The sequence below is a fragment of the Schistocerca americana genome, chromosome 4 (genome assembly GCF_021461395.2).
Source record: "Schistocerca americana isolate TAMUIC-IGC-003095 chromosome 4, iqSchAmer2.1, whole genome shotgun sequence".
Taxonomy (NCBI): domain Eukaryota; kingdom Metazoa; phylum Arthropoda; class Insecta; order Orthoptera; family Acrididae; genus Schistocerca; species Schistocerca americana.
Genome location: NC_060122.1, coordinates 321,310,033 through 321,322,810, shown reverse-complemented (window position 1 = coordinate 321,322,810; position 12,778 = coordinate 321,310,033). Strand labels below are relative to the sequence as shown.

Here is a 12,778-nt window from a genome sequence, read left to right as displayed (position 1 = left end):
CCATTCAATGCTTGGTTCTTTTGTATTTCTTCTATTTTCTAGCACTGATGATAGTTGTAATGTAGCTGAAATCTAAATATGCAATTAAGTACAGATTGATTCGCAACTGATTGCCGGCTTCCTTCCCGTTTCAATTACATCACAGGTGCTCTGCATAATGGTTCTAATGGTATCCAACCTGATAAAGCACTTGTCAGTTATATACCCAGTTGAACAGTTAATATCCCTCATGCTACACAATAACTGTTGAATAGCAGCTAGAGCATGATAATTAAAACAGAATGTAGGGTTGTACATAAAAATATGTTGAATGTAATTTATTTGGCAGTCAAAATGGCGATGTCTAGAGCCTTCGGTGAACACTGTAGCAGAATCTTACTGAAATAATTTTCAGAAAACCCAAAGAAATTTGGTTCATATGTACAGGATGTCACTTGCACAAAAGTTAGTTTCTAGACACTCTTGGGTGACACAGGATCTGAAATTGGGGGTACCAACACAACAGAAGAATGCTCATTTCCAAAAAACTACCGCAAAACTACCATAAAGTATCACAGAAATCCATTTGCTGAAGAATCTTGGAACAACTGCTGAGCTCAAATGTAATGAGTTATCCTAAAATAAGGCCTCTTTCTTGCCAACCGGCATTGATTCCAGAAAAAATCTATCAAATGAAACCAAATTTGCCCTTTCTCACATGATATGGTAAAATGTAAATGTCGTGTGACTAGGGCCTCCCGTCGGGTAGACCATTCGCTGGGTGCAAATCTTTCAATTTGACGCTACTTTGGCGAATGAAATGATGATGATTAGGACAACACAATACCCAGTCCCTGAGCAGAGAAAATCTCTGACCCAGCCGGGAATTGAACCCGGGCCCTTAGGATTGACATTCTGTCATGTTGACCACTCAGCTACCGGGAGCGGACACATGATATGGCGAGAGCCATAGACTAAGGCAATTACGTGGATGCAGTACTTTTTGGCTTCCAAAAAGCATTTGGTTTAGTAGCACATCAAGGCCTATTAATGAAAGTAGAATCATATGGAGCATCAATCTAAATTTGTGACTGGATTTAGGTTTTCATGAAAAGGAGGATATTGCAGGTTCCTCAGATGGACATTGACAGAAGTAGAAATAACTTCATGCTAACTTCATTCAGGCACTGAAGTGGTGTATTGGGATCTTTGCTGTTCATGTTGTATTTTACAAACCTTGCAGACAGAACTGATAATAACCTATGACTTTTCACAAATGATGCAGTTATCTATAACAAAGTACTGTCTGAAGAAAGCTGCAAAAATATTCATTTGGTTCTTGATAAGATTACAAAGTGACACAAAGATTAGAAACTTACATTAACTGTTCAGAAATGCAAAACTGTGCACTTTACAAAAAAACATGTAGTAACCTATGGCAACAATATCAACTAGTCACAACTGGAGTCAGTCAACTTACACAAATTTCTAGGAGTAGCAATTTGTAGGGAAATGAAATGGCACCATCACATACTCTCAGTCATAGGTGAAGCATATGGTAGAACACCACAGACATGCACTCAGTCTACAAAGGAGATTGCTTATCAAAAGTATCACAACAGTGGGCCACAATATCTCTTCAGATTAAGTTGAGTCCCAGTAATATGTACAGCATCACAATGGACATACCATGCTCTGAGGAGAGCAAACATTGCTGGATTACTTTCCAAAATGACTTTTCACATTGCAGTGGTGTGTGCACTGATTTTAAACTTCCTGCAGATTAAAACTGTGTGCCGGGCCGGACTGGGACTCAGACGTGGGACCTCTGCCTTTCACGGACAAGTACTCTACTTACTGAACCACCCAGGCGCAACTAATGACCTGCCTTCGTAACTTTACTTCCACCAGTACCTCATCTCCTACCTTCCAAACTTCAAAGAAGTTTCCTGCATACTGTCTGGGACTAGAACTCCTGGAGAGAAGGATATTGTGGAGGCATGACTTAGCTACAACCCGGGGGCTTCTTTCCAGAATTTGAATTTTCACTTTGCAGCAAAGTGTGCACCGATTTAAAATATCCTGGCACATTAAAATTGCATGGCGGACTGAATCTTGAACCTGGAATCTTTGGCTTTTGTAGCAAAGTTAGGCTTCACTTGGCCAATTTTTCTGGAAAGTATGTAGGAGTGGTAAAATCGAGTCATTGAAAACAATACTGATGTCAGATCTGAGAAGTAATTTAAAATGTTGTGAAATTGTATGGGTTCAGTGATTACAAATCAAATTAAATTTACAAACACTATGAACCCAGTTATCGGCATGATGGTGCATTCCCTCTGGTCTGGATGCATGCACTGATTCAGTTGGGCAGGATGTCATAAAACCAATGTATCCTCTCCTGAGACAAGATGGCCTACAACTGTTGTAACTGCTCCTTGCTACCACTGGAACAGAGTTGATGCCTGAGCTGTACAGATCTAGGGATCTTTATGGTCATGAGAGTACCCCATTATCACACAGAGAGTTGACAGACTCGTGCCATGTGTGGACAAGCAAGGTACTGCTGAAAAATTGCACCACAATAACATCACATGAGAAGTAACACACGAGGACACAGAATGCCTGACATACCACTGAGCTGTCAGGAGTTCCCTCTATCACTAGCAGCCATGATCTGATGTCATACCCAATGGTACCTCACACCATGATGCCGGGAGTAACACTGCTCTGCCTCTCCAAAAATTGGAAGTTCTTCCCATGATGATGCCATAGTTGCTGATAGTCATCTGGTGTAGTGCCAAACTGTGACTGTGAATGCAGCCATTTGTGTTGTGATGTTAATGGCATGGGATGGAAATTCCCTAGGCCAGCTGCTGCTAGTTTCTAACCCATGGTGCAGCATTACACAGAATGTTGCAGGGAGTCTATTACTTGTTCTCGGATGTCAGGTATAGATGTAAAGGAGTTATGATGTGCTTAGTGCACACTATGACGATCCTCCCTTGTAGAGGCCAGATGCAGTCAACTGCAAATTCGACGATGAGTACATCTGCTCTCACATGGACTTCAACATCAGCCCACTGTCATATTTAAATGCCCCACAAATCTGGATATAGAAAGATTAGACTCACTGGTGGGTAAGGTTCCCTCTTCAGGGAGGACAATGTCCACAGAATTGGTCCAGAAGACTCAAGTGAACAGTCTTACTCCACACCGATGGACTGGATGCAATAATTTCAAAGCCGAAGCTGCCACTGAGCCATAAATGTGGCAATCACAGTCAAGCCAGAATGAGACCAGGGGCCGGTAAACACGGAATGAAGTAGAGCGACATCCACCCAAAAGATGTGGGCAAGGAAGCAAAGAGCGTTAACTTTCACATGTAACTAGTTTTTAGTTGACAAATATATGGGGCAGCCAAGTCAGATTTTTACCATAGAGGAGTCCCAAAAATCAGGACTGTGCAATGATGCCCAAGTACTGGGTGCTCACGTAGACTTCCTGGTGTGGCTGGACCACTGTATGATGACAGAAAAGTATGACTTGCATTTTCATAGGAGAGAACTGGTAGCCATGGGAAAGGGTCCAACAGAAAGTCCTTTCGATTAAACCTTGGAGGTGGCATTCAGCTGAGGCTACAGATTGTGAGCTATACCAAAAGCAAAAGTCACTGACATACAGCACAAGGGTGACCACGGGTCTGATGGAAGCTGCTTAAAAAGTGATGAGGCAGGCCTGTCAAGGATGCTGCTTGAGAGGTGCTAGGCCCCCGAATAATCCTGAATAGCTGTTGCAATATCTTTGGTCCACCACGGGCATCAGACAGCAACAGAGGGGACCTGCAGAAATGGGAACAGCAGCACAGTGGTGAAAGTGATTGCATCTGAGATGTCTACTGCAACCTCGTCAACATAATCTTACAGAGAGGGGATGACTGTGACAGCAGAGGAATAGAATCTCCAGCTGGCTTTTCAAAGAGACCAATGTGTTAATTGGCCCATCAGGCAGTGACATGGAAGCGGCAGTATCACAAGAAAGCAGTGACTGTCACAAACATTGTTGTGTAACAACCATTGTAGCGAAACAATGAGACTGACAGATGAGATCATAAGGTCGATGGCTGGAAAGATGCCATTGGCAGCACGAAGTGGTTAGGAGTACCATCTCTGAGGAGATGGATCAAGATCAGACAGAAGCTGGTAAATCAGAAAGCCTCTACCAGATGACATGGTACTTCGCCATGGGGATGGTGTGCATTGAAATCCCCAAGTAAGGGAGAAGGAGGGCAATTGTTGTTGGATTAATGTCGTCATTTTAAGGTATGAAACTGCCCTGCCTGGGGGAGTGTTAAGATTGCAAATGGTGGTCACTAAGATTTCCCAAACTCACACTGCTATTGCTTCCAGTGAGGTACAAAGGATAACCACTCTTTCATTACATCTGTATGCACCATTGTATAGACCCCACCAGACCCTCTCTTGGAACCAATATGGTTCGGACACAATAAGTGATAAGCCCAAAGAGTTGGAGAATGGTTCTCAGTGAAATGTGTTCCTGGAGAACAAAACAGGTCACAGAACAGGAGGAAATTACTTGTTGTTGTTGTTGTTGTTTTTGTTCTGGCAGGTGACAGTAATATCAACTGCAGTACTGAATTGTCATGTTAAGGGTGTCCCAGTTAGGAGTGAAGGGGCAAGCTAACAGGTCATGCCCCAGGATCACCATATGTCACCAGCAAGGTTGGAACAACATCAATGTACGTCAGTTTCGAGTCCGATGGCATGGGAGGATCTGGCGCTTCCAGAGTCACCAGAGTGACCTTTTCCCTGAGATCTCTTCTTTTTCTCTTTGAATTCTTTTAATGGTTAAGAATCTTGTGAGAGCTTATCTGTTGTGAGTGCTGAAGTAAAATGAGTGGGCAGCCCTTGAATCCACAGTCGATGGCTCCTGCAGTAACTGCCTGGTGTCAAGCCACCAGTCAGTAGGTTTTGAGGGAAAGGATTCCCAAAAGGGAGGTTCATCACCAATAGAGGTCAGAGGAGGACACTGCTATTCCAGCTGGATGTGAGGACTAGCTCTCCATGATGGTGCTGCAAGGACCACAAGAGGGGAAGTTCTATTGCCCTATGGTCTACTTTATTTGTGCAAGTACCAGAGGTGGACACCGAGGGAGTACATATGCCAAGTACGGCCAACAACCTGACACAGTATTAGCAAAAATTGATACAGAGGCAGAATGCAAACAATTATATTTTTTCTAAGCCTCGAAATATAAGAGGTGATCAGAGACCTTCAGTTCCTGTTTAATGTGTTTTGCAATTAGGGTAGTTCACTTTGGTGACTGTTGCTTCCACAATTGATGCGAACAGGTGGTAGTGCACATGATTAATATTTGTGAAATGGCCAGTTACAGTCTTCATAAATCAGGTCATATTTACACTGGGAAGACTTATGCGACAAAACACTGGCATTAAAAGCGTCCCATCAGGAGTGGGAAATATAGCTTCACATTGCAACAGTAAACCATGATTTTGAGATTCTCTAGAAGCAAATCCCCCACAAGTGAGAATGAACACTCGAGTATCAACTTCGTTTTCCGGCAAGTCTCAACATACACAACATTCAAAATGGATTCCTCGTTTCTTAAGGTGTTCACATAGTTCCTCATCTATCTGCAGCATTAGGTCCCAATGAAAATTAAACCCTGCACCAAGTTCATGTTCTTTGGGGTTTTGTGGTAATAGTTACATCACCCAGTTGGTCACAAGAGAGTAACATCTGGGACAAGGTAGGATTTGTCATATTAATTACAATGGAAACACTTCATAGTTTGCTAAGGGAAGAGAGTTCACGAAACTCCTTTTTCAATATGCTTCACAGAGAGCATTGGCTTAGCAGATAGAAAGGACTCTCCATCCATAAAGGTACAAACCAGAAACTAAAGGGAGTGAGTGTCTTCAAGTGATATGAATTTGTGTTCTTCGCTTGATGTGCCTTAGGAGACAAAGTTCCTAAAGACGTAACAGTCTGTGCTTAATTGCTGTCTGCCGAAAGAGACTGCCAGAGCATCGCAGCTACCGGCTGATAACATGGGTGTTTTCATTATGCCAGATATCCACCATGATGCTGCGTACCGAGAGGACTCTCCCCACAGGTGCCACCAAGCTTGATGGCCAATGCCTGGAGTCTTGGTTCCCCAGACAGACAGACAAACAGACAGGCACCCACTTCTCAGTAGGCACAGGAAGGTGGTGGCTCAGGCAGCATAGTGCAATCTCTGCATCGTCAGGGGCTATCATTGTACAGGTATCTGACAGCGACCCAAACTGACTGGCTACTGTGCTGGATAAAGGACAACCTTCTTCTCAAGGTCTGCACTTCTGCAGAAAATTTTGAGAACGTGGACGTCAAACCCAGGTGTGGGGACCAAACGTAAGTTAATCAAAATTTGGTGCAAAATAAAGGCCCAAAAGTGGGAGAAGGCATTATCTGCATTGTATGTGTGAGCTAAGTTGTTGGCAGGGAATCTGTCTTACAGTGTACGTCTGAGAAAGAATGTAGTCTCTCTCTCTCTCTCTCTCTCTCTCTCTCTCTCTCTCTCTCTCTCTCTCTCTCTCTCTCTCTCCTCCTCCACCCACCCCCTTTTCACAGCCCTCTAGGCCTACATGACATGGAGGGGTGGGGTGGGGGGTGGGGTGGGGAGTGGGGGTGGGGGGAGGCTGCCGTGGTGTTGATATAACGGTTAATATCATGGCATACCCGGGAGGCCTAGTGAATGATGGAAACCATTGATTAGTTTTGTGTGCTCTCCTTCAGCGACCTGGATGACCTAGGCATCGCATACAGTCGTGTGGCTTTGAAACCCAGCCACAGACAGTCCAGTGACAGTGTCCAGCAAGTGGGCACTGGCGACGTCTGGGAGCAGGCAGTAGTGTAGTATGAAATTTGCCCTGATTATCATCCATGCAATGTATGCAACGATAAAATTACGTTCTAAGGTACATCGCAATCCAAGATCTAGCTTCACATGTTGCATGCCGTACATCTGGAAGGCAGAGTTATTACCACCAGCAGTCTAAAGTTTGTGACAGGGCAGCACTTGTGCAGTTTGTCTCTTGGCAAAATACTCAAGTTTGATCCCGTATCTACCAAAAATTTGCACCCCAACTTGCGGTTGGTCATAAACAGGCAGGCAGAGGAATAATCAGATACATTGACTTCTGCCTGGTGCTTAAGGTTGATATATTCGCATCACAGATTACACTTATGTGCTTGGTCACCGGATTGCTAATGGTACCAGCATACATTAGCTGGTTGTGAGTCAGCACGACGAGCGTTGGATGCAGAACAACTCCACAATCTCTGTTGATGTCTGCCTTTAAAGTGGTGGTCAGTGAGAAGTTCACTCTATTGTTTGCTTAAGGCATCAACTTTGTTCAACAGGCCATCATCTGATGCTGTTCCAATAACTTTCTTTGTCAACTTGTTGTAGTTGGATTTCACATTTGTCGAAGTACTGCTACACATTACCATCGGAACGTACTATGGCATCCTGTGAGATCGGCCACATCATCCGGAGGCCTTCCAGTCTGTGATGCCGTTATGGCCTTGATTTGTGCTGACAGCCTGCTGCTCCATAACATGTGCAGTAGTGTGTCTGAGATGGTGTGCATGTCAACCTTGCTTCATAAGTGGCAGAGATATTGTAAAGACATTTTGACACCTATATCCTCCTTGGTAAGCACTTGTTGTACCCTCTCTTCCTGCAAGGTGGACACTCAATGTATAAGTTCAGTTTCAGGTATGTTTCCATTTCCAGCGGTGCAGGGTTGTTTGGCCAAAACGGCAGAAATCATGCTGCCAGTCTTGAAGTAATGGCTGCATTGTTATTTGGCATGTTTCTGTTGTGTGACACAATACCTTATCTCATAACCCATATTCCTGCCCATGAACACATCGGTGTCACTAGTACAGCTTATTTTGACAAGCTCGGCATGTGGGCTACAGACGGCAGTAGTTATTGCATTCAACAATTCACTGCTCTGAGTTAATACACATTGCTTCCAACCACTCTGCACAATAAACTCAAATAGGAGAGAGAATATCAACATCTATTTCCTACAATGGTAGTGGAAGAATTAACATAATAATTAATTACTAAAGCACAGAATCCACAGAGCATTTGCACCACGGCAAGAAATAAGTGCAGGGCAGTGCTCCTAGCACCAGGCACGCAAACTGCTTGACATTCAGTGGCAATCAGCTGATCAAGCATGCCAAGCACGGGTAGTCACCACATACTATTTGACACTGCTTGTATAAGACTAGTCTGAGAATGCAACATACGACTATGGAGAAATATTAAGGTGAATAAATTAAAACTTTCCAGATATGAACAGCTGGAATACTTTTGTTATGATCTCACAAAAAATAATGGGGTATATTTAATTTCTGCCGGGTTCAAAAATGGTTGGCTATATTAAAAATCTGTTATTTACAAAAACACTGAATCTGCTCAAGTGTGCAGTACAGCTGCCAATAACAATGAATTTTAGCTGTGTTTACAACAAAATTAAAGAATATTTCACAATTGAAACAGTTGAAGGAGTGATATTAACATTGGGGAAACTGTACAGAATGAAATAAGAGTGTAATTTATATTTACCTGATACCTATCAAGAATTCGAACTTCATCATCACAAGGTATTTTCTTGAAAGTGGTGTTTCTTTCATAACTCCATTCTGGCTCTTTGGTCCTTAAAAAGTGGTCTAAGTTGAATAATGGCATATTTTTATCCCTCTTCAGTTTACGCACATGCAACTTTCTGTAATAGCGGTATATGTGGGATGGTACATCATGTTTCTTTTGTACTATGTTGTGCAATCGTTTCAGCAGTACCAGCTCATCATAAGGGCTCATGTATCTTAACCTGAAAAATGGTTACAGTTATATATTTATACAAATTTTGACCATCATCAATGATGTTAAGAAATGAACATGATATATATTTATCAATGCGTTCAAATCATTAAGTGATCACAAGGAAAAAAGAGGAGAAGAAAAAAAGAAAACACCATAATTATACCTGTAAAATGACCAATATGGTTCTCAACAAAGAAGCTGCTGTGTAAAGGCCACAGAGAGAGACTCACTTTCAAAAGAGAAATGTCTAAACTGATTGCAAACTAAATTCACTCATCCTCCTTCCTTAAACCCAATGTTATTTTCCCCTGCTAACTGTGTGACTTCTCCACTTTTTGCCACCATCATTATGGCATAATTTTAAATTGCTGCCATCTTCACACATGTTAAACAGACATTTTCTTCTAACAATGCTAGAGTTAAAGATATGGCTACCAGAAAAGATCTGATAAAGTGATAACATGACATTGTAATTAATGCTAACAGTTTTAGCCATTCAGATAAATGTCTAGCATGATGAGAAATGAATAATTTCCATGTATGGTACCATCCTACATCTCTTTCTTACCATACACCAATAACATTACAACATCCTTGACGAACTACATAGTGTTTTTCAAAATCCACCTAGCCTCGGTTAATGACAAATTTTTTTTTGTTCTTTCTTTTTTTATTGCTGCTTTTCTGTTTCACGTAATTTATTTTATCCTCCTCTGTTTGGCTCGTATTTCTACTCATCTCTGACATGCTTACTGTCTTCTACTTAATTCAAGTTCTGTGGTTTTTAAATTTCACCTCATACCATTGATGATCAGTTTCTCTCTACACAGGGTGGGCCATTGATACTGACTGGGCCAAATATCTCACGAAATAAGCATCAAATGAAAAAATTACAAAGAACGAAACTCATCTAGCTTGAAGGGGGAAACCAGATGGCGCTATGGTTGGCCCGCTAGATGGTGCTGCCATAGGCCAAACGTATATAAACTGTGTTTTTTTTAAATAGGAACCCCCATTTTTTATTACATATTCGTGTAGAACATAGAGAAATATGGATGTTTTAGTTGGACCACTTTTTTCGCTTTGTGACAGATGGCACTGTAATAGTCACAAACGTATAAGTACGTGGTATCACGTAACATTCCGCCAGTGCGGACGGTATTTGCTTCGTGATACATTACCCGTGCTAAAATGGACCATTTACCAATTGCGGGAAAGGTCGATATTGTGTTGATGTATGGCTATTGTGATCAAAATGCCCAACGGGTGTGTGCTATGTATGCTGCTCGGTATCCTGGACGACATCATCCAAGTGTCCAGACCGTTCGCCGGATAGTTACGTTATTTAAGAAAACAGGAAGTGTTCAACCACATGTGAAACATCAACCATGACCTGCAACAAATGATGATGCCCAAGTAGGTGTTTTAGCTGCTGTTGCGGCTAATCCATACATCAATAGCAGACAAATTGTATGAGAATCGGGAATCTCAAAAACGTCGGTGTTGAGAATGCTACATCAACATTGTTCGCACCCGTACCATATTTCTATGCACCAGGAATTGCATGGCTATGACTTTGAATGTCGTGTACAGTTCTGCCACTGGGCACAAGAGAAATTACGGGACGATGACAGATTTTTTGCACGCATTCTATTTAGTGACGAAGTGTCATTCACCAACAGCGGTAACGTAAACCGGCATAATATGCACTATTGGACAACGGAAAATCCACGACAGCTATGACAAGTGGAACATCAGCAACCTCGGTGGGTTAATGCATGGTGCGGCATTATGGGAGGAAGGATAATTGGCCCCCATTTCATTGATGGCAATCTAAATAGTGCATACCGATTTCCTACGCGATGTTGCACCGATGTTACTGCAAGATGTTTCACTGTATGACAGAATGGCGATGTACTTCCAACATAATGGATGTCCGGCACATAGCTCATGTGCGGTTGAAGCGGTATTGAATAGCATATTTCATGACAGGTGGATTGGTCGTCGAAGCACCATACCATGGCCCGCACGTTCACCGGATCTGATGTGCCCGGATTTCTTTCTGTGGGGAAGTTGAAGGATATTTGCTATTGTGATCCATCGACAACGTCTGACAACATGCGTCAGCACATTGTTAATGCATGTGTGAACATTACGGAAGTGAACTAGTCGCTGTTGAGAGGAATGTCGTTACACGTATTGCCAAAAAGATTGAGGTTGACAGACATCATTTTGAGCATTTATTGCATTAATGTGGTATTTACAGGTAATCACAGCATGCATTCTCAGAAATGATAAGTTTACTAAGGTACACATATCACATTGGAACAACCGAAATAAAGTGTTCAAATGTACCTACGTTCTGTATTTTAATTTAAAAACCTACCTGTTACCAACTATTCATCTAAAATTGAGAGCCATGCTTGTGACTATTACAGCGTCATCTGTCACAAAGCGAAAAACGTGGTCCAACTAAAACATTCATATTTCTGTACGTACTACACGAATATGTAATAAAAAATGGGGGTTCCTATTTAAAAAAACGCAGTTGATATCCGTTTGACCTATGGCAGCGCCATCTAGCGGGCCAACCATAGCGCCATCTGGTTTCCCCCTTTAAGCTAGACAGGTTTCATTCTTTGTAATTTTTTCGTTTGACGCTTATTTCGTGAGATATTTGGCCAGGTCACAATCAATGGACCACCCTGTATATATTGGATATGGCATGATGAGTTGCTTTTCCTATACCTTAATTCTAACTCGTCTCTTTCCCTCCAACTCTATCCTCTTTTTTGCCAAATAATTGGAGTTCCCAGATCTGAAAGCTTTCTACATGTTTCCATCTACTGCCACTTGGTGGACAGATTAATCTGAACCCGTATTATAATTATTTTTAGCTCATTCATGCTTTATTATTTGTCACATATCAGAATCCTCCTGCCACTATTTTACAGGCACGTTCATTACAGACTGAATTTTCACTCTGCAGTGGAATTTGTGCTCCCCCAGGTTGTAGCTAAGCCATCTATCCACAATATCCTCTTTTACAGGAGTGCTAGTCCCGCAAGTATGAAACAGAACCTCTGTGAAGTTTGCAAATAGTAGATGAGATACTGGTGGTAGTAAAGCTGTGAGGGTGGGCTGTGGCTCATACTTGAACAGCTCTGTTAGTACAGCACTTGCCCATGAAAGGCACGTCCCAGGTTAGAGTCTCGGTCTGGTATACAATTTTAATCTTCCAGCATGTTTCAGGTTTACTACACTTGGCCACCTTATTAAATAAACTATTCATCTTTGCATTTGAATTACACTTAATCCATTTGGTAGCCATCTTCAGCCTATTATTGAGCTCATATCTGTTTTCCTACACAATACAAACTTTTAATGTTAAACGTTTCATTTCTTAAAACATTAATCTTGTTACCTTCCTCCTGATAGCCAGCCCCCCCCCTCCCCCCCAAAATCAGTGCACAGTAGAGATCTGAGTTATTAACTGTGTCACCCTGCAGACTTTTTGTAAAGAAAGATGTCATTATTAAACTATTTTAAGAACATTCCCCATGGATGTACCTTTTGTGTCTGAATGCATTGGTTTCCATTGACTTTTGCATCCCAATAAATTTTTTTGCTTTTACCCATAGTTTCCAATAACATGGACAAGAGGCTGTGCTGTAAATGGTTTGAGAGAACAGCGAGCAGTACTAAGTGTAGTTAGCAGCGTAAATACCTCGTCATACACATAGGATGCAATTCAGTTGTACTTTATGAAATGAAGTAACATGTACATAGTGGGTGTCCCATGAAGAGTGGTCCATATTCAGGAATATGACAAGAATAGTCATTTGAAGCAAAAAAGTCTAATACACATGAGCT

At 42.0% G+C, this 12,778-nt stretch overlaps 1 protein-coding gene across 3 annotated transcripts in view; it reads right to left on the bottom strand.

The window, feature by feature from the left end:
- LOC124612403 (cysteine-rich protein 2-binding protein) overlaps positions 1-12,778 on the bottom strand; it is a 227,325-nt gene that overhangs the window by 86,590 nt on the left and 127,957 nt on the right. For all 3 annotated transcript variants that reach the window (XM_047140588.1, XM_047140587.1, XM_047140589.1), the window contains exon 7: positions 8,648-8,912. In XM_047140588.1, the coding sequence (XP_046996544.1) occupies positions 8,648-8,912 (265 nt within the window). The remainder of the gene's footprint in view (positions 1-8,647; positions 8,913-12,778) is intronic.